A 23,460-nucleotide genomic window follows, 5' to 3' on the forward strand; every position below is an offset into this window, starting at 1 on the left:
CTAATTTACATCAAAGTGCCTCCATAAAGACATCAATAGCAAAATGAAGTAGCTGGACTCTACTTAAAAACAAAATATTTCAAAATGATTACATATTAAGCAGTAAAACTTGTGTGTTTACCAAGCAGTCAAAACTGTCTCCTATGACAAGCAAATTGACATTGGCAAATAAAATGAAAGACTATTATTATTTATTTTTTTACGCTAAACGGAAAAACACTTTGTTTCAGCCACTTAATCATCGCTGATTAAAACTATGACACACATTCAGCTTCACATGATTTGCAGGAAGGATAAAGATCATAAAATATCCCATCTGAATTCATTCAGTTGTCAGTGATTTTAAACCAATTAAGAGCAGCAGAGAGAATCAAAGTAAATGAACGGGATGCAGCAAGCTGAAATCAATTACTCTTCATGAAGCAACAAATTAACCTGCAGGTTTATCTCGAATGAATCAAAACTCATTTGCAGTTCTGACAAAAACAAGGCAGCCGGCTTTGATTAAAGATTTTGTGTTATGATAAGATAATCATTGTGGATCTTAATCATTGTGACCCAGCAAATGAATCAACGATTAATCACTAGGAAATGAGGAAATTATGCTTGAAGTGGTCCTGGTGTACCTATTTGTGTTTGTTAATTTATAAAGCACTGTTTGAGAAAGCTTGACACAATATGTCAGAGGTAACTAAACAGAAATTAAATCTTTTCTGCATTTTTACTCTTGCCATTTTGACACCTTAATAATAATTAGAGGAGAGTGGGATAATGTTTGTCAGGGGGTGAGATGCATCAATGAGTACAAACTTCATCATGCCACCTCTTGGAGAGACCATATTTCTGTGGTCGTATGTTGTAGACGCTTTACCTTAATTTACATTGCAATGGAAAAAAAATAAAAAATTGCAAGCAACAAGCTGTCAGAAATCAGAAATATTTCATTATATTATAATAGATGCTTCACTAGTTCCCAATATTTTTTGAAGCATGAAATGGACTTAGATTTTTCCCTGCTGCTGCCGTTCATGTCACAGTCACTAAAGCGACTGAAGTGTTCGGGACTGTATTCATTCTTGAGGAGTCATCGGCCAATCAGCACTTATCATCCCATCCTCGTCGTGACATTTGCAATGCAACATCCAAATGAAATGTGCATAAAGGTATTCAAAATTCTGTTAAGTTCTGGATGTCTCATTGGAGAATAGATCATAATGCAACCGTGTTTGTTGAAAGAGGGATCCCTGAGGCATGAAACACTATCAGTCATGCTTTCAGACAAACGCAAGACCACTCCACTCAAGCTTCAGGGACTCTCAGTTGGATTCTTACATTACAGTGCCTGATCTCCTTTATGCCTCTGCCACCGAGAGTCTCAATGCCTCTGTGTTTTACAAGCTGAGAACATGCAATGATGTTTAATTCAAAGATTCTTAACATGAAACATGGCAGATTCACTGTCACTACCGATATTTATTGCCTTAACAAATGTAAAAGCACATCATGTTACAACAGTTCAACTCTGGGCAGAGTTATTTATTCAACATAATCTGGAGAAAGCAGCCTTGTAAATGGACCACAGTCTCTTCCCCTCAGGCTTTTGCACTTGAAACCCAAGCTCAGCCTTTCTTTCCCATTTCTCTTTCCGTCAGGCTTGTTCTCCCTTTCATATCTGTATTTCTCCGTGGGGTTCAAAGTTACATCATCCCCGGTACTCCTCAACATAAATGGGACACCGTGCTCATTTGACACTTCACTTGAGCTCTTCCTTTCTCTGGACCTTGTACAAATTCACGAACGGCTCTGCTTGCCAAACCGTGAGGTCACGGTGGCACTCACTTTTAAGCTGAACAAACTGGCCATGTGTTGCGAACGTGTCTCCCGTTAATCAGATCTGGCCATACATGAAGACTGAGACTGTTTCGCTCCATGTTATTGGAATGGGATCGGTGGGTGACAGATGTTTCCATATTCATTAGTATTCCTCGAGCCGTTCGGAGTGCGAATGCTGCTCGGTGGAGGTCTTGTTGATGCCAAGGATGCTGCAGATCCATTGCAGAAACAACATGTGCATTCGGTCCACCTTCAGAGGTGAGAGTGAGAAGCCGTGAAGTCACCTCTAAAGTCGACTGAGAAGAACAAACATTACACAAATGAGAACAGAGAAACCTCTGAGGAAACTTCTCACAGGAAGCCGTGAGTGTAATGGAAAGCACGGTTGTTGGCAACCACGAACCCGGAGTGATTTTGCCCTTCATGTGGCCGGAGAAAAGCTGTTGTCTCTAGCCATTATCTGAAACTTCTCCAAGATCAGACTTGTATTCCGGGTAATGATGTACTACACACTTAAAAACACTACAAGGCTTTCAGCAGCACAGCTACAAAACAGAGAAAAAAAAATCTTTTACAGCCTTTCTTTCACTGAATGATGTACAAATCTAAATTTCGACACTTAAGACTGGTTTTGTGGTCCAGGGTCACATATACATTTTGATGCCCATATATTATTATGAAAAATGCCAGATTGAATTGATTAACATAAATTAATCAAAGTTGCCAAAACTAACAACGTTCTTTGATACTAAAGTTAAAATTAGAGAAGCTATTAATTTTGACACTGTCATACAAACGCTATCTCACTGCCAATTTGTACATATTTTAACGAGGTGGCTTATTTGTACAAATTTATACGACCACACTCGTACGACTTTATACGTTTTGTCTAAACCCCAGTGACGGTTAGGTTTAGGGGCGGGGTTAGGTGTAGGTCATTCGTACAAATTCATATGAATTGTGCAACTCGTAAAATACGTACGATTTGGCAACAATCGTATGAATTTGTACGAGTGTGGTCGTACGAATTCGTACGAATAAGCCACCTTGTGAAAAATGTACGAATTGCCGTGAGATCGGGTTGGTCATACTGGTGAGTAGAGAAAAGGAAGCATTGCTAAATTGCTTCTGAGATCTTGTGAATCACCAGCAAAAACATTTGAAAAAGTGTGAATATTTAATATATGGCTTAGCCTATAGTAGCACACTACTGTAGAGCCAAATATAAGCAACCAAAATGAGCTGGTTTACTTTACACCAGCTTTTTCATATCAAATATCTTTTTTTTTTTTTTCACAGCTGTCCAAAGCTGTGTCAAGCTGAAAGTGAACCCCCCAAAATCATGTTAGTTCTAGATTAATTGGTCTAATTATAATGCTTCTTTGAGCAGATTATTAGGCTGACGTTTCCCAGCAACATACAGCAGATTCCATCAGAGCGGAAAATGAATGGGATGACCCAGAGAGAGCGGCCCGAAAGAAAAACTACAATTAAAGATATGCCCATCTCACCGTGCAGCTGGAGTAATTATGAGACTAGGATTTAGATAAGAAACACACTGAGATAAAGAAGATGAAAGCACGAGTGATCATGCATTCGCCTTGATCACTGCTCACGCTAGAAGGGTGGGGGTCTCATCATATACTGTAGGCTAATAGCAAGGTTTTTTTTCATTTATTTTTTTATAGCGAATTTGTCATTGCACCTTTAGAATGCACTCCTTTGATCATGGTTGAGGTTTTAATACTGGATGTGGGGATCATGTTTTACAGTCATGTTAGGGCTCTGAAAAACCTCTCTCTATAATTCTCTTTTGCTCTCTTTCTCCCAAGGTGCATTTGTAATAAGAGTTACAGCCACTGATGCAGATGATGAATCATATGGAAACAGCGCCAAGCTGGTTTACAGCATACTGCAGGGCCAGCCATACTTCTCAGTTGAACCTGAAACAGGTAAGTTGGGAAAAGATGAGAAAACAAGCATGATTTGAAATGATTAAATGATGGGATATTATAGTATGGTGATACAGGATTTGTTACTTAGTTTCATGCATGTGTGGGTGAATTTCATAAAGCATGTTCAGAAAATGCCCTGATCCTATTTCACCCTAAAACCAAAACGATAAGAAATTACATTTTGCGTAAAGAAAATGAAGACAACATTTAGGATCACTGAGATTTAAAATGTCTCTGTGTTGCATGTACTTCTATTATTCTCCTTATTTTTAAAGATAATTCCTATTACTGTATGCAGTATTTTGCTATATTAATGAAAAAAAAAAAAAAAAAAAAAAAAAAAAAAAAAATATATATATATATATATATATATATATATATATATATATATATATATATATATATTATTTAGCTAAAATTTATATTAAATCTACATTACAATCTATATAAACTACAGACATTTTTTATTAGAATAATAATAAATTGTTGATTATCAGTGTTATTGTAGTAGTAGTGATATGCTATTATAGTTGTTATTATTATTTTGAATCTGTTTTACATTTTATATTTCCATTTCCATTTTAAAGTTGTAATTTTATTTGTTTTCTTGTCATGTATTGATTTATAGTCCAAAAAGATTGTTCATTTTAATTTCAGTTTTAGTATCAGTTATTTTAGTACATTAAGTTAAACTAAATTAAGATAAGAAATGATTTTTTTAAATGGTTTTAAATTTAGTTTGCAGTCTATATTATTATTATTATTATTATTATTATAGTAATGAGTATGTATATATATATATATATATATATATATATATATATATATATATATATATATATATATATATATATATATATATATATATATATATATATATTTGTGTGTGTGTATTATATGATGATTTTTTTTTTTCTTCTTTTGAATGATAAAATAAAAAATTGCAGGGACATTTTCTCAACAAATTATTTAGATCATCATTAATCTATACTGTGTATTCCCATTCACATGTGTTCCCTTTTATTAGTATAATTTATTTATATTCTACATTTTTTTAATTAAAAAAAAAAAAAAAAAATACTTTTTAAAAAAGTTTTAATTTTCTATGTGTTTTAGTCCATTAAGTACAGTTTAAGTATGTTGCTTTAAAACACTTGTATGTACTAATAACCTTATCACAACATCATTTGAAGATTGACATCCTCCCAATTAAATCTTGCTCTATAAAATACCCCAAGGCTGGGAATTCATTTCCTTGGTTATGTTTTTTTTTTTTTTTTTTCTTATTTAGCGTGACATTAAGATATAAATCCTGAAGTCAGAGAAGCTCATTAGATAGCACCTAATGAAACCTGTGTCTGTCCACCCTGTCAGGCGTCATAAGGACGGCACTTCCGAACATGATTCGAGAGAACCGGGAGCACTACCAGGTGGTGATTCAGGCTAAGGACATGGCTGGACAGATGGGAGGTCTCTCCGGGACCACTACAGTCAACATCACCCTCCAGGATGTCAACAACAGTCCTCCTCGATTCCCACACAGTAAGACAGCACAAGCCCTCCGCTCACATGCATATGATGGGCTGAAGGAGACATGGTTTGTAAATCGGAGGATTGAAAGGATTTGCAATTGGAGGATTGAAAGGATATTGTAGCAAAAGGAGGCCATTTTAGGTCATGTAAAACTAAATTATGACTCATTTGGGTGCAAAACACCTTTACTTTACCTTTCTGTGGACCTTCATGGAAGAAAACTGCTATTGAAATGTCTAGGACTAAAGGCCTTGAGCAAGCCTGAAAGTGCATATCAAATGAACAAGGGTTAGACTGCCAGTCAACTATTAAAAATGGATGCAGACAAGATTATCAGAGTATTTGTGAGCAGAGTTATGCTTGGAGTTGCAAACACACTTCAACATAATCGGCATAAGAAGTGATCTGTTCACTAGGCACATTTCTTCTCTCCGAGTGATATTTCATAAGAAAAGCAACAGACAGATGTCATGGTTCAGCTGAATTATCATGGAGATGCTCAGGGCCAGTTTTTCCTACGGACCAGGATGAGACACAATCTGAACCCAGAACAAAATCTTCACAGAAAGAGGCTTTTAGAGAGTGAGAGAGAAGGGCGGATAGAGGAAGAAGGATCAAAACTAGAAGACAGAGAAACGGAGAGAGAGAAAGAGAGAGAGAGAGAGCACAGCGGGCGCTTCATTTGGGGTGATAATCCCTCTCTCTTTGCCACAGTCTCAAATCCAATACAAGAGCCACATCAGAAACAGTTTCCACAAACTGGGTTTAAAAAGAACCTCCAGTGGCTCATCGGAGCTGAAATTCTATTAAAGAATAACCACTGAGCGGCAGCTCCGCTTTTCCCCCTCGAGAGAAGGATAAACAAATAGACAAATGCACGCAGAAGTGGCTCGCTCGAGAACAAAGAGTTCGTACAAACACCTGACTGTTTACTCAATTGATTTCTTTTGCCCTCCTTCTCCAGGTACCTACCATCTCTCCACTCCAGAGTCAACTGGAATCGGATCATCGGTGGGCCGGATCAAAGCGTATGATGCGGATGTGGGAGAGAACGCCGAGATGTGGTACTCCATCCTGGATGGCGACGGGCAAGACGTCTTCAATATCATCACGGACAGCACCAGCCAGGAAGGGGTGATAACAGTGAAGAAGGTAAACAGGCCCGATATTTAATGTTTTAAACATCACACTGTAAGTCGGCGGTTGGAAATAAAATCTGTACCATCCAACAGTCTCTCCCTCATTCTCATTCTCTCATTCTTTCATATGCATGCAGGCACCCATACGAAGCAAAGTGCTTAGAAAGTAATCCCCTAAATCGAAGCCTTCGTGTCCTATCAACTTTACAAAGGTGCTTAATTCTATTCACGGCCCAAAAAGTCCCTTTTTCCCTTTTGTGTGGCACGGGGATCTATTTTCCTGCTGAAATCTGCCTATAGCTTATTTCCTCTCTCTGTCAGGGCAGGCTTTGACGAGGCTCAGGCAATTATGCAAATCTTATTGCTTAAACTAGAATGAAAGATAGCTACAGAAGAAGGCCTGAATAGGCAAAAGGTAAAAGATCGTACCTTGAGTCTTTAATCGTTTCATAATTAAAAGGCTGCATTAAAGCACAATGCCTTGCCTTTATATAAAAAAAGACATTCAACTCAAAAGAAGAGAGAGTGATAAGCACTTGTATGCAAAAACGAGCTTTAGATTTAGAAAAGTTTAGGGTGACATTGCTAGAGCATGTCGTTAATCTGCGACCGAATAGACCTGAGCTGAAACATATCAGAAAAGTAAGCCTTCCTTTATTCAGACCGGTCATGAAGAGTGGACTAACATCTTATCTTTGCTCTTGTAACCTTTCTCCTGTTCAGCAACTAGATTACGAGAGTAAGAGGTTGTACTCACTACGGGTGCAGGTGACCAACACGCATATAGATCGACGCTTTGAGCAACTGGGGCCTTTCAGTGACACGGCGATTGTCCGGATCACAGTCACGGATGTGGACGAACCGCCGCTCTTCAGTCGGACTCTGTACATTTTTGAGGTGGATGAAGACACCCCTGCCGGCAGCTCGGTTGGCACGGTGTCAGCTCGAGACCCTGATGCAGTCAATCACCTGGTCAAGTAAGTATAGTAAAAATACCCAAGCCCTTAGCCACTTACTCATAAGCTCTAGAATTAAATGATATTAATGCTATTATCCATTTAGGAAATGTCTTGATCGTTACCTAAATTTTCAAATCATCCAATATCAAATATTATAGAAATACCAAGCTGGTGCTCTCAGATTACTATGAACAGGAGAAAATTCAACATGCAACATGGCAGAATAATTCCCACCTTCTAAATAAAAGAGCCAGTAGCCAATTGGTGAAGTCAATTATTAATTATATATATATATATATATATATATATATATATATATATATATATATATATATATATATATATTAGAACAACATATAAACAATATATTAATACTGTTATTTTTATATTAGATTATTTGTATTTTAAATATTATTTATAATATTTATTATAATATTAATTACACTCACATTTTAATTATTAAATGATTTTTTTTTACATATTATTAATAATAATTAATAATTAGTGAGGACATTTTGAGTGTTTGAAAGTTTCTTTTTTTAGTACAATGAATCCTCTTATCTCAGAAGTTTAAGGGGCAGTTGATTCTGCTTGACATTACCCCTTTAATGTTTTATTGCTTATAGCTTTGTGATGGACTTGCTTTCTGTTGCACTCATTATATTAGTTTATTATCATGCAAAGGCTTATTTAGCTAATAAGGAGGCTTCTGTCAACTGATAATCTTAGCCATTGTAACAGGCAATTTAATGGTCCAGTAGAGATTTGAACAGAGGGACTCAGTAATTAAATGCTTTTGAATATACAGCGAACAAACAAGTGGCTGCTTTCACCTTAAACACAAATAAAAGGTACAGCGGGGGAAAACAGCAAAATGACACATTGAAAAGTGCCTCCCAAAGCAACGGAACATAAAGTTCATTATGGAGAATGAAAATCAAGCAGAACACGTCTTCGCCTTCCACATTTTGTTTGTTGATCAGATGTTTCGTGCTCGGTTAAATCCAATCCATCAACATGTTCCCAAGTGTGTGTGTGTGTGTGTGTGTGTGTATGGGTGTGAAGACGGGGAAAAGCAAATTATTCATGGGGCCTCAGTTGGTGATTTCCCTCCGGAAGTTTGGCAAGATGAATACAGGCGCTGTTTTATCTCTCTCTCTCCCCTTCACCCCTTGCTTTCTGAATTCAGACTTTTATAAGTCACAAAGTTGGTGTGAAAGCGAGTGTCTTGTCTCTTGTCTCCTGTCCACTTGAGCACTGTGAGCGTTTGTCTGAAAAGCTTGTCCTTCTGGCTTACTCATGCACGTCACACTCAGTTGCATATTCAAATGTCAGCAGAATATGTAAGTTGACGTTGATAAATGAGTTTAATAGGAAAGATTTCCTTTTTTATTTCATGAAAACAAGAGACGGGATCAACAGGATGATTAGCATTCAGGCTCTTTCAAATGAGCCACTTTAAAATTCACAACATGCAGTATGCGGTTAAGGATAATTGATAGTTGCTAGTTGCTTCAGCTAGGAAGGTGTCCGTCACAGCTGGCTGTTCAATGCATAATGCATAATCGATTACTTAAAAAAATAGCACTTACTGGCACCAAGGTACCACTATACTGCTGAATGAAAAAAAAAAGAACAAAAACAAGCAAACAAACAAACAAAAACGCATAGCTGATCAACAGGTTTTGAATGTTGGTGTGCAGGTGTTGCAAAAAAAAAAAAAAAAAACGGAATATTTCAGAATATAAAATGCAAATTGCAAATGTAAAAAGTATTCAATATTTATAAATAATGAATATACTTAGTCACTGACTGACATAAATAATTGGTGTTTTTACATTGGAAATATTGTAAAAAATAAAATAAAAAAAACACACAATGGAATAAACAGTACAAAAACAAGTATATTTTAAATGCCCCAAAACAAACAAACAGACAAATAAATAAAGTGATCTAAAATAATTCACAAAAAGCCATTTCACCATCAACTATGATCAGCTGTGGTTATTTTGATTAGCTCAGCAGGAAAAGAGCTTTCCTTGAGCATTTCAGTCCTTGGTAGTGCAACTGAAGCAAACAAACAACTACTGTCAACAGATCTCTGGGAGAAAGTTGTGGACAGGCAAAAGTAGGGACATGAATACAAAAAAAAAAAAAAAAAAAAAAAACTGGAAGTGAATATATTTGGTACACATCCTCCACAGGACATCACTCCAAACTGGGTGAAAGAGCCAGGATGAAACAGGTCAGAGATGCAATCAAGAGGGCTACAGCAAATCTGATGAAGCTGCCGGAATTCATGACAAACAGTGGTCATTGTGTGCACTTAACAAAAACATCACAAGAAAGGGGGATGCAAGAAACCCTTAAAAAAATGCTATTAGTATAAGTAAACTAAAGATAGGGAAGTATGCTTACGTGTTTAAAAAATAATGCATGAAGCTAAAATTAAATATTTTTGTTTACAAGCAGATACCTGTCCTTTCATTCGATGTTTTGTATGTTCAGATATTCATACAACAAAATATATACCCATTAAAACCTAAATAGGGACATGGTATACTTAAAGTATGATGTAAAGTATGATGTTCACTAAAAAAAAAAAAAAAAACTTATGAGTATACTTGCAGTACAAAACTTCTAAACTAGTAGTTTACTGAGATTTGGAGCCCCGCACATGACACGCAGGAAAAAATATAAGGCTAAATTGTGTGCACGATTTACCAATTCATTCCCTCAATGTACTAAAACGTGCACACGATTACTATTGCGTTCCCTCAATTTACTATTGCGTTCACTCGATTTATAAATTGTGTGCACGATTTACTAATTCGTTCCCTCGATTTGCTAAATTGTGCGCAATTTTTAGCAAATCGAGTAAATGCAATGGTAAATTGAGGGAACACAATAGTAATCATGTGCACGTTTTAGTAAATTGTGCACACAGTTAATTATTCTTTTCTTGCATGTCATGTGCAGGGCTCCGTACAGAGACTATACTTTAAAGTTTTTAATAAGTAAACTATCAGTATATCTATAAGTTCGCTTTTAGTATAATTGCAGTACAAACTACAAACATAGAGGTAAACTAGTAGTGTACTCAAAGTTTGCTACTGTTATACTTAAAGGATACTTAAAAATATACTTTTATTTACTAGAAAGTGGGCCAATTTAGTCCCAAAGAGTATTGAAACAGTACACTTACAATATAACACTGATATATGTATACTTGCTACATGAAATATACTTAAAATATACTGGAACTTTACTTAAGTATACTTAGTAAAATAAACTTGAAGTATACTACTTTTTTGCAGTCACAACTGAGCTTTGCCAAAATACACATTGAAGATTCTGAAACCAAGTAGAAAAGGTGTTATGGTTAAATAAAACTAAAATTACAATTGCAATTACAAATTACATTAAAGCGTGGAGGTGGTGATATTAGGGTATGGGGGTGTTTCTCTGCAGCAAGGACTGTAGCACTTGTCAGGATAGAAGGAAAAAATGGATGGGGAAAAAAGAAAACATTCTTGAGAAAAATCTGCTGCCCTCTGCCAGAATGGGATATATATATATATATATATATATATATATATATATATATATATATATATATATATATATATATATATATATATATATATATATATTTTTTTTTTTTTTTTTTATTATGCTGGTGTTATATCTTTCACTTTGATGTTAGAGGTTGCAATAAGTAAATACAGCTGTATAAAACTAAATGTGATTATTTTAAAGGAGGGTGATTCTTTTCTATACCAACTGTAATATATCTGTATCTCAACTGTGTGAAGTCAAAGGGTTTCAACTGATTGTGGTCTAAATACACTTCCATCTGGACATTTCAACTTCTGGTGAGTCATTGTGACAGAACTTGCACCTTACAAAAACACTCCCAGCAGAAAGTAATTGAAATGCATAAGGCATGGGATTATTACAAGAAGATTTTCAAGTCAAGCAAAGAGTGTGGCACAGCCCTAGATGAACCTAGAGGAGGATATCCTCAGACACTGAGAGACTGTGCAAGGAAACACTGAAAAAGGTTAAACGCGTTAGTACCTGAGATTGGAATGACAACTGTCACCCATGTCCTTCACCAGTCAGAGCGGAAAAGAGAAAGCAGCTGCTAAAAGACTGTCATATGACATCTCGGCTACAAAAGGCGTATGGGAGACTTTGAAGCCAGCTGGAAGAAGGTTCTATGATCTGATGAGACAAAAATTGAGCCTTCTGGCCATTAAAATAGACGCCACGTCTGGTGTAAGCTAAACGCTGAGCATCGGCAGAAACACATCATCCCCACTGTGAATCATGGTGGTGGCAGCATCATGCTGAGGGGCATATATACTTCTCTGCGGCAGGCCCTGGAAGGCTTGTGAGGGTAAAATGAATGCAGCAAAATACACTGAAGCCCTGGAGGACAAACTGATGGGGTCTGCAAGACACCTGCAGGAGGAGATTTGTTTTCCAGCAAGACAATGGCCAGAAGCATAAAGTCAAAGTTATACAAGAATGGCTAAAACTCAACTATGCTAGAGTCCTGGAGTGGCCCGAGTCCAGATCTGGGTGGAATTATAATGTACATGAAACCTGTCAGAGTTTTGAAAATAAAAAATGGGAAAATCTATAACGGTCAGATGTGCAAAGCTGAAATATCATTACACCGAAAAGTTAATCTTTAAGATGTTCATTTAGAAATTGCAAGTACATTTGACAAATAATTACATAGAAACCAAATTTTTTTTAACTAAAAATATACTCCAATAGTCTTTGTTTTATTTATTTGTATTGTGTTTGTAAATATTATATTTATTTTCATTTCATTTCAGTAAAATTCACTTCCTTTTATTCCAATTCCAATTCCAGTTCAACAGGTGTAGCCAAATTCATGAACTGAAAGAAAACAGATGCAAATTTCTGCATCAAAAAAATATTTTGTTCTTAATAACCATGACCAATTTGCAGAAATGTCTCCACGATGATACAAAAGATTTTTCTTTTAAACCCTGTCAAAAAGGCAAATTAAATCCTCTGTTATTCAATGCTGTAAAACAGCAGAACATAAAAACTTCTAAAAGGTTGAATACTTTTTTATAGATGCAGTAAACTAGTCCGGACAGGCATGAGAATTCAATATCTGGTCTTTTCAGCAGGGTAATTTGTATCCGTGGTCTTAAAACGCAGAGGTACAATGTATAGTTTATTGTGCTCGATGTGTAACTAACATCAATGCGTTTGACAAGGGCAAATTTGTTCTCTAATAGAGATGTCAAATCAAATACATCCCACCGTGTGAAGGAATTTAAACCAGTCTGGGCTGATTTATTTAGCGGCCGTTGCAGGCACTGTTCTGGACCCTTGATTATGGGTGTGTGATGTACCCTTTTACACTTTCTGGGGCAGTGTTTACAGCACTTTAAAACACTGAGATCGTTCTATCCCTGTGCCTGGGCATAATCAGAGCTCCATTGTCTCGCATTCATTACCGTCATTCTTGTTTTAGATACACCATTGATCGCCACACAGACCTGGAGAGACTGTTTAACATCGATTCCAACAATGGGACCATCAGCACACTGCAGGCTCTGGACAGAGAAACTTCCAAATGGCACAACATCTCTGTTCTGGCAACCGAACTCAGTAAGTTTGCATTGTGAGCCTTTGCTGGATCACTACAGATATTAAATGGCATATTGCTGCAAGGTTTACTTATAACGATGCAGAAAGCTCTTGCATTTTATTTCAATATTTCAATTTTGAATCGTGAATTAGTAATGGTCTGAAATTCATTTTCAAATGTTTATTATTATTTTAATTTTTTTTGTTTGTTCAAAAATAATTATGTTATCACAGGTGGACTAAAACTTTTAGAGCCTCAAGACGTTTTCAGAAATGGTTAAAACGACAGCAATAGAATAAATGACTGATGAGAAAAATCAAATTGTCACCTTGAGTTGTGGTTTAATTCATGCTTTCTGCATTCTCGGTAGAAGAATAAATGCCTGGGGTAAGAGGCTGAAAGACAAATTCAGACTCTTGAATGCAAACTGAATATCTTCCACAATTGCTGAAACGCATTCATCATTGGTGTCTAGGTACTGCCCTGCAAACCAGAGTGCCGGTGTTTATCAAAGTGCGCGACGTGAATGACAATGCGCCTGAATTCGCCATGTACTACGAGACCTTTGTCTGTGAGAATGTCAAAGCTGGTCAGGTATGCATTTTCATGTTTATTCATTGTTTCCCACAAATATTTTACTAAACGCTTCCGCTTGCTTTGTTACTTCTGCTGTTCCGTAAAGCTTACGAATTGCACTTATTTTTGATGCTTTTGTTAGATTACACATTTCTGTTTAGAATTAGAATAAGGTGAATAATCTTAGCTTGTTATGTTTCCAGCTCATCCAGACCATAAGTGCTGTGGACACTGATGAACCTCTTGTCGGGCACAAGTTTGTTTTCAGTCTAAGCACCATCAATCCAAACTTCACCGTCTTCGACAATGAAGGTAATTTAATGGAAACCCATTTCTGGGACAAATTAAAAACCAAAACAGGTAATGGTGAGCTAATTTTAAAATAAGAAATACAATGAAAAATATAGATTCTGGGATAAAAAAAAAAAAAAAAAAAAACATACTGACCCCAATATATAACTGAGGTATAAAGTTTATATGCATAATTAGATGAACTCCCATATGCAAATCACTAAGCAACTATGTTATACAGAAGCAACTGGCTAGCTTAAAAAAAAAAAAAAAAAAAAAAAAAAAAAACAACTCATTATATTGCCCACTAGTCTCACTTTCTATATTAATCTTGACATCATTGTGTTGTAGACAACACAGCGCGGATCCTGACCCGCCGGGGTGGCTTCAACAGAAGAGAGATGAGCTCATACCTGCTGCCTGTTGTCATCTCAGACAACGATTACCCCATCCAGAGCAGCACCAGCACGCTGACGGTCCGCGTCTGCGCCTGCGACAGCCGTGGGAATGTGCAGACGTGCAGCACTGAGGCCCTGCTGCTCTCAGCTGGACTCAGCACTGGAGCCCTGGTGGCCATTTTACTCTGCATTTTAATATTACTGAGTAAGTGTTGAACTCCTGGAAATATATAGCATTGGGGCATTTAGCTATTTTATAAAACCTTTATATGGCCCTGCACGGTGCCTCTCTGAACACGGGGCCCCTGGGCAGATGCCCAATTGTCCATATGGTTAATCCGGATTCTGGTCCACCCTGAAAATAGCAGCCCTTTTTACCTGCAGCATTTTGTTTACTCTAATCTTTTACTCTAAACTTTTTCTAATTCGTGAAATGAAACAATATGTAGTGCACTTTCTCAGAAGCATTTCATTATCTATAAACAGCAAATGCACTGATCTAACTAGGCTACATTACTGACTGAACCCACCAAACAGTTCACACACTGTGTTCACAGACAGACAGACAGACAGACAGACAGAAGGACATATAGATGTGATGTTTATTTTGTTATGTATTCATTTTTACTTTGAATTTTCTCCAAATATTTCCTCCAGACAATCAAAAAGTAGGGTACCCCATTAAGACATTACTGCAGCTTCTCTCTCTCTCTCTCTCTCTCTCTCTCTCTCTCTCTCTCTCTCTCGTTCTTTGCTTTCCTCAGAAAGTGCAGCGTTGTGGAAAAATAGCTTTCATTATTAAATGTTTGCAATTGACAAAAAGGCCTTTGTGTTCTTCCAGGGCTTAAGTAGGTCGCATGCTCCTTCCTGACGTCCTAAAATGCCACTTGTGGAAGGTAATGCAGTATGAAAGCGCAGCTGGTTCTGAACAGCATGTGTCTGTGTTGTTTCTGCAGAGAAAAGGAAAAATATGTTGTGCTTAAGTTAAAACATCCATCAATAAGTAATTGTTGAAAATGCTGGTGAGTGCATCTCTCAAGTCTAACCTGAGGCAATCCGTCATCGTTCAGCATTTTCTATTATCTGCCTCTAACTTCAGGTTGACTTAGCTACAGTTTCTATTATTTACTGGCTTTTGTTTACACATATTAAAGACATACCATCTATTCGGATATAAAATAGCAATGCTGCAAGTAAACTAGTGACAAGTGTTTTGACATGGCCCTCAAAGTTCTAACAAATTCAACTTTGAACCTATTTGCCACTGAATTCTTGAATACACTACATATGCACTGTCTGGTTTAACTTTACTTTCTTTATAGATTATATTTTTTAAAGTACAAAGCAAAGCAGCAAGAGATGTTTAAAATCTGTCAAACTTTATGAAGACATGAAAAATGCTTCATAATTTATTACTTTTAAGTCATGGTGCCTCAGTTCTTAAACTCATTTAAATTCACCAACATCATCCCGAGACCAACGAGTCGTGTTTTTCTTTTTCGATGGACTGTATCAAAGCTGGTGTTGGGGACGCAATGTTTAAATGTCAAGCTACGAGTTTCTCACAGTTGAACTTTTGGAAAAGTAATTAACTTTGCTAATACTTTTACACCACACGTTAAGGTACTAAAAAGTATTAAGTACATAAAGTACATTCATAAGTCATAAAGTAAATGAAACACCGTTGGAATTAATAAGTGATTGATCAAAGTGACAGCAAAGACATAATACGATACAAAATATCTATATTTAAGCAAATGCTGTTCTTTTGACATTTTTATTAAAGGGGGGGTGAAATGCTCGTTTTCACTCAATATCCTGTTAATCTTGAGTACCTATAGAGTAGTACTGCATCCTTCATAACTCCAAAAAGTATTTAGTTTTATTATATTCATAAGAGAAAGATAGTCTGTACCGATTTTTCCCGGAAAAACACGAGTGCCTGTAGGCGTGACGTGTGGGCGGAGCTAAAGAATCACGAGCGCAAGTAGGCTTTTGTGTTGAGCACGTCTGGAAGCTGTGACACTGAGGACAAAACCAACCAAAACAAACCACGGCTAACAGTCAGATTCAGCGTATATTTATGATCCAGAATCAGATCCAGAGGCTGAAATTGAACAAGAGCAGCATCAGCAATCAGTCTCTATGTGGTATGTACTGAAACTGTATATATTTGCTTAGCGGTTTTGGAAAATGACTAAGTTCCACTTTCTTTGTCGTCTTTTTTTTTTTCTTTTAAGCTGTAGATGTGGAAAGTGCAGTTTGATGACAACATCGCATGTTGTTTACTTGATGTGCTTACACGCCGATAGCTAAGTTAACAACACAGAGATATTTGAAGCAGTTTTACTCACCGCATGCGGTTCCAACACACAATCGTGACCCTTTTTCCTTGGGACTGCATTATCCTTAAGAAATAAGCGATGTGCAAATCCGGCGTCAAACTGGACCTTGTTGTAAAACATGCATCTTCGAAATGCAGGGGAACAAACACAAACACTTGCACAACTCCGTTGATGCTCTGTAAAAATAAACTCCATCCACTGGTCCCTTAATGCTGTTTCTCTTTTGGTAATCTGTGCAGGGTTGTCTTGCCCTGGCAACCAAAAGCACACTTCTTTTGTGACATTTCGCGACGCTCTCGCTCTGATCAGTGAAGTGTGTTGTGCTCTCAGTGTTCTGCTATACGGGAGCGCGCGCTCTTCTTCTTCTCTAGTAAAGAGCGCGCGCTCTTCCGGCAGACGCGCCCTCAGGACCCATATAAGGAAATTCCGCTCCATCTAACGTCACACAGAGCCATACTCGAAAAAAACTTTCCGAAACTTGTGACAAACCGGAAGTAGTATTTTTGGAACAGAAATACTCCTTCAAACATACAACTTAATTTTTGAAACTTTGTCCATGTTTAGCATGGGAATCCAACTCTTTAACAGTGTAAAAAACTCAGTATGCATGAAATAGCATTTCACCCCCCCTTTCATCGAAGAATGCTGAAATAGATTCAACAAAAATATCAAGCAGCAACAGCTGTTTCTAATGTTGAGAACGAAAAGGACCGTGATTAATATTTGAACAATGAGCAATAATAATAGAGAATTATTTAAAACCAAATTAGAATATTAAAATGATGTCTGAAGGAGTATTTGACACCAAAGTTAAGGTAATATCTGCTGAATACATTACATTATAAAATATTAAAATAAAAGACACAATTATTGTAGTTTATAATAGGATTTCACGATATAAAACATTTTAATTTCTACTTTTTAAATATTGCATTTTATTTACAATATTTCACACAGACACAGACACACACACACACACGCACACACACACACACACACACACGTTTGTTTTTGTGAAAAGTGGGGGCATCCCATATGCGTAATGGTTTTTATACTGTACAAACTCTATATTCTATGGTCCTACACCAACCCTACACCTAACCCTAACCCTCACAGGAAACATTTTTACTTTCTCAAAAAAACTAATTCTGTATGATTTATAACCGTTTTGAAAAATGGGGACATGGGATATGTCCTCATAAGTCACCCTCTCCTTGTAATACCTGTGTCATACCCATGTCATTACTGACACACACACACACACACACACACACACACACACACACACACACACACACACACACACACATATATATATATATATATATATATATATATATATATATATATATATTCCAAACATTATAAGCAAACATTACAAAAAACAAAAACAAAAAAATCTATAAGTACATGGTCCCTTTAAATTCAACTTCAAAATTATGTCTATATGTACAGTATATGTCTCTACCCATTAAACAACACAGACAATTGTGTGCCGTGTGTTCAAACACTTCTGCCATCTCATATTTTGCTGTTCCCCTGTGCAGGCACCATCTAGTCCACCACTGATCCACGCTGGGCAAACTTAATATGGATATTTTCCCCTTTATCCTTCTCCATTTTCAGTTGTCTTCTCCTAAACCTGTCCATTGGCGCTGAGTGGACAGGTTATGGAGGGTAGAGCATTTCCATAACAAAATAATGCCTCCACCCCCCACATCCTGCTCTCAATTTCCCCCTCATTTCACATCATTTCTGTTGCACCCTATTCTGATGAGCTGGCTAATGAAAAGCCCAGAATATACACTAATAGAGGAAGTAGCTGCTTTCCGCGGCCAGAGCGAGAAGTATCCGCATCCAACCCACACTTTTCCACCAGCATTCTCCTTCCAGATCACAGAATAAGCCCTGCACACACCACAGGCCCCCAGGCTGGGCAGAACACAGCGTGTTGCCCCCTGCCGTTTCTTCTTCATAATTAACACCTGAGTGGGAGGCAGGGGCGAGCTCTCCGATTACCTGCTGGGAGGAGAGAGAGCAGCCACTGAACAGGAAAAACAAGTTGCAAACTACAGCACCTGTTCCCTTTTTAGGACCATAATTCCCTCTTCTCATCTCTTCTACCTCAAACCATGAACATTATGTGGTGAAATCATCAGACAGCGCCAATACTTTAGGACAATGCATTTCAGCACAAAAGACTACATCTTAAACAGTGTCTTCTGAAAATAAATAAGTGAAAATATATAAAAAAATAAAAATAAAATAAAAATTATAATCAATTACATTTATACAGATATTTCCTGGTTACTCAAAGTGCTTTACATGGAACAAGATCATTATTTTTCCTTTAAAAAGGTATAATTAAACAAAAATACTAAATTAAAATATTCTAAGCAAATTAGCTGTTTTTACAGTTTAGATGATGAAAATTGACAGAAAAAAAGAAAAATACATTCCTAGTTGAACAAATATATTGTTCTTATTAAGTAATATCTCCATGAACTGGGGCTGTCAAACGATTGCAATTAATTAAATTAATTACACTATTTGGTGATTTATTAATTGACTGAATCGCAAATTATTATTAATAGTAGTAATAATAATAATAATAATAATAATAATAATAATAATAAAAATAATAATAATAATAATAATAATAATAATAATAATAATAATAATAATAATAATTATCATTATTATTATTATTATTATTATTATTATTATTATTATTATTACTGTTATTGTTGCCATGGTTACTCAAATAAATGAACAAACAAATAAATAAAAAGTACTGTTAAAATTAAAGGACAAGGAAAAAAAAAAGTCAAGCCTTACGGTTGTGTTTTACATCTGTGCCCTTTGGAACCTTGCAAATGTGTAATGTGTAAGAGAAGAAAGCAAACCCTTTTTTTTATTTATTACACAATTTAAGACTGCAAGGTGATTGCTCCAGGCAGTACAAGTCCCTTTCTCTTCAGTATTCATGAGTACCTTAAGCGCATGACACCTTTTGAAACATCCTCTGTATCTTCAGCCAAGCTATCTGTAGTGCTGCGTGCTGCTCACTGGGTTCTTATCTGAGTGCTCTGCTTTAGCCATCCAAGAACAGCCTGTGATTCTCCGCCAGTGCTTTCTTCTCGCTGCAGTGATTGAGATTATGCACGCTTTCTGTGTCTCTGATCTGCTGCAGACTAGACTGTCTGCTTTTTTTTTTTTTAGCTGACTCAGTCCTTCTGTTTTCAGTTACTGTGACAATTCTGTTGTCCTAGCCATCGATTGTCTGTTCTCTCTCTGATTGAATTAACCCTCTGAGGTCTAAGAGTATTTTTGGGGCCTGGAGAAGTTTTGTCATGCCCTGACATTTGTGCTTTTTTTCAGTTTCTTATACACATCTAAATGGCTAAAGTCTAATCTCACTGTAATCAGCAAAAACTGGGCTATAATAATATGTAATCAGCATGTGTATGTACATGATTGTGTTTTTGAGAAGAAAAAAAAAATGTTACGCATGGTTAGTGAAAAACAAAAAATGTTAAATCACTTGAATAAGGCAAAAAAAAAAAAAAAAAAACACATACAGAACATTGGTTGCCAGGACTTTTGAGAACTTAAGCTTGTAGCCAAGAATTTTTCTTTCTAAATTATGTGAAAATCATCTTGTTTACTCACTTACAGAAAACAATACTTTCTAAGACACTTTTTGTTGGTAAAAGTCATATGCTAGTAGGCGTCAACTATCATGAATATAATTGCGATTTTCACCTGAGAAGACAAAGACCCGCAAAATGATCTGCAAAATGAGCTGCATAATAAGCCTCTCAGTCAGGTGTGTGGCTGAGAGGGAAGAGTTACAAGAAGGAATGTGAGGAAAAAATAAATGTTTATAATTTTATGTTTATAGTTTATTTAGGAAATATTTAATTATCCAACAACCTAATTTAATATATGTATATTTAATATAATTTTTGGTGTGGAGCTTGCTTGTTGACATAGCAAATGTACTCTGTATCTTTTACAACATTACAGCACAAACAATGACGTGAGTTGTGAAAATACGGTACAAATTGAATGATGGAGAAATTACTTGCTAGTTTAGTAAATACAACGGGGCAGAAACGATTTTCAATCGGAAATTGCAAGTGAATTTCACAGATGATTGTTATGAAATGGCAAGTAACCCATTGAATTAAGGGGATAGTCCACCCAAAAATGAAACTTTTGCCATCATTTGCTTGTTTTTTTTTTTTTTTTTTGATAAATATAAGGAAGATATTTTGAAGAATGCTGGTAACCAAACTGTTGATGGTCATTGATTTTATACTATGGAAAAACAAAATAAAAAATACAAATAAATACTATGTAAGTCAATGGCTACTGCCAACTGTTTGTTTACCAACATTCTTCAAAATATATTTTATATTATTTTGGGTTCAGCAGAATTCAAACATGTTTAGATGAAGTTGAGGGTAAAAAAAAACAAAAAACACCCCTTTCGTTATCTGGGTGAACTATCCCTTTAAATGTGAAAATTTGATGTAGAAAGATTACAGTTTTATTTTCTTGTAAAACATATTGAAATATTTATATTTGTAATACTTATTTATCGGTGTACAAACAACTAAATAAAACTAACTTACATGTATATCTACTATAAAATAAAATAAAAAATATATATGATGGAAATATATAATTACACAACCACATATATATATATATATATATATATATATATATATATATATATATATATATATATATATATATATATACGGTTACATAATTTATAATTAGCATTAAACATATCAAGTTGTCAGTCAAAATCATATTAAAGCAATTAAATCAATATTTTGCTGTAAAATTAAGGCCCAAAGTACCACAAACAAATCAATGAACCAATCAAGTAAATTGATAATCTGAATTAATTAATTCAAATTTACTAATACAAACAGTTTAGTCTGAATTGCAAATGACTGACCTTTAACAAATCAAGTTATACATATATATATATCGTTTTAGGGTTTTTAGTCCATGTTTGGCATCTTTGTAACCATTTCTATGCTACCACACTCCTAGTTATCATAGTAATCATATTTTAGACCAACAGCAATGATCATTCCTTCCTCACTAAAAAAATAAAAACACTTGGCCAATTTATTACTTTCTGAGAGGAAGTTGCACTTTCTGAGTTTAAACTGTCTCAAATCCAATTTTATTTTCAGCGTAGTTATCAAGCAAAAGCCTGTAGGAAGCATTGCTTCGGCTCTGTAGTGTCAGGTATCTCTGTGACATTCAGAATGCATGACTATCACAGAGCTTTGTTCAGCTTGATTTGCACCATGCTGATGATATCATTTCATTCGTCTGTCTCTGTCTCCATAGTGATTGTGGTATTGTTTGCTGCCCTGCGGCGTCAAAAGAAAAAGGAGCCCCTGATCATCTCAAAAGAAGACGTCAGGGACAACGTGGTCAGCTACAACGATGAGGGCGGCGGAGAGGAGGACACGCAGGCCTTTGACATCGGAACCCTGCGGAACCCGGAGGTCATCGACACCAACAAACTCCGCCGGGACATAATGCCCGAAATGCTGTTCCCCTTCCGCCGCTCGTCTCCCATCAAAGACAACACAGATGTGAGGGACTTTATCAACGGACGGCTGCATGAAAACGACTCGGATCCCACAGCGCCCCCTTATGACTCCTTGGCTACCTACGCCTACGAAGGCAACGGCTCTTTGGCGGAATCCCTCAGCTCTCTGGAATCAGCCGCCACCGAGGGGGACCAAGAGTTTGACTATCTGAGTCACTGGGGTCCACAGTTCAAAAAACTGGCGGATATGTATATAGGGCAGGAGTCCCAGAGAGAGACTTAAAGCAACACAGCACACTTAAATATATCTCAGAGCACTAAATTAACACATACGTACTGAAGTCTCCCTCTGTTCTCTGCTGTGTAACGCATATAGACGAAATCTATGAAGACTTGAACATCGCGCTCAACTACTGGGAACTCTTCGCATAGACATTCTCTTTTCTCTTTATCTACTTTAACTTTGTCCTCTTCTTCTTCTGGTCTCTCTCGCTCTTTCTCTCTCTTTCTTTCTCCCCCTCCTCCCCAAAAAGAATCAGTTAAGATGCCTTTTAAGATTAGGGATTTGTTGTAATCAATGGTGTGGACAATGTGTTTTATAACCAAGGTGAGTGATGGTAGCTTTCTACACTATCGATGTTTATGGCTAAAAAAAACCTGATGAAAATTATTTAAAAAAAGCTTAGCTGTTATTGCAGACCAAGTCTAAAATAGGTGCAGTATGTGTATAATATGTTTTACAAGTATGATCATTATGTAAACTACTTGATATCTCTGTTTAAGAGGCAGTTTTCCTGTGGAAGGTTTATATGGGTTCTGTCAAACTGTGGATTCATCTCAGAACATAGAGTTAGAGCTGTACAATGAATTGTGTTCTTGTAGAATATCAGTCATTATGTTCATGTCGTTTGAATGCTGTCGCTTTGTTTTATACAGTATTTATATTTTTATACTTATTTTGATAATAAAGTTTTAAAATCTTTTCTCTTCATGGTTTGTTCTCAATTGAGAGGTGACCTGTTATGCCACTTTCTATAATATGGAATATAAGTCTCAGGTGTCCCCAGAATGTGTCCGTGAAGTTTCAGCTCAAAATACTTCACAGATCATTTATTGTATCATTATGAAAAAGCCTATTCTGAATGGAAACGGAAACACACTGTTTTAGTGTCTGTCTCTTTAAATGCAAATGAGATGCTG

At 36.2% G+C, this 23,460-nt stretch overlaps 1 protein-coding gene across 1 annotated transcript in view; it reads left to right on the forward strand.

The window, feature by feature from the left end:
- Positions 1–23,249, forward strand: part of LOC128025476 (cadherin-10) — a 45,200-nt gene extending 21,951 nt beyond the window's left edge. Inside the window, exons 4-12 of the mRNA XM_052611875.1 lie at positions 3,666–3,785; positions 5,163–5,330; positions 6,286–6,473; positions 7,184–7,437; positions 12,944–13,080; positions 13,536–13,654; positions 13,840–13,948; positions 14,279–14,530; positions 22,053–23,249. Coding sequence (XP_052467835.1) covers positions 3,666–3,785; positions 5,163–5,330; positions 6,286–6,473; positions 7,184–7,437; positions 12,944–13,080; positions 13,536–13,654; positions 13,840–13,948; positions 14,279–14,530; positions 22,053–22,543 — 1,838 coding nt within the window. The 3' untranslated portion in view covers positions 22,544–23,249. The remainder of the gene's footprint in view (positions 1–3,665; positions 3,786–5,162; positions 5,331–6,285; positions 6,474–7,183; positions 7,438–12,943; positions 13,081–13,535; positions 13,655–13,839; positions 13,949–14,278; positions 14,531–22,052) is intronic.
- Positions 23,250–23,460: the final 211 nt, after the last annotated feature.

The sequence above is a fragment of the Carassius gibelio genome, chromosome A12, assembly GCF_023724105.1.
Source record: "Carassius gibelio isolate Cgi1373 ecotype wild population from Czech Republic chromosome A12, carGib1.2-hapl.c, whole genome shotgun sequence".
In the NCBI taxonomy this organism is placed as follows: Eukaryota; Metazoa; Chordata; class Actinopteri; order Cypriniformes; family Cyprinidae; genus Carassius; species Carassius gibelio.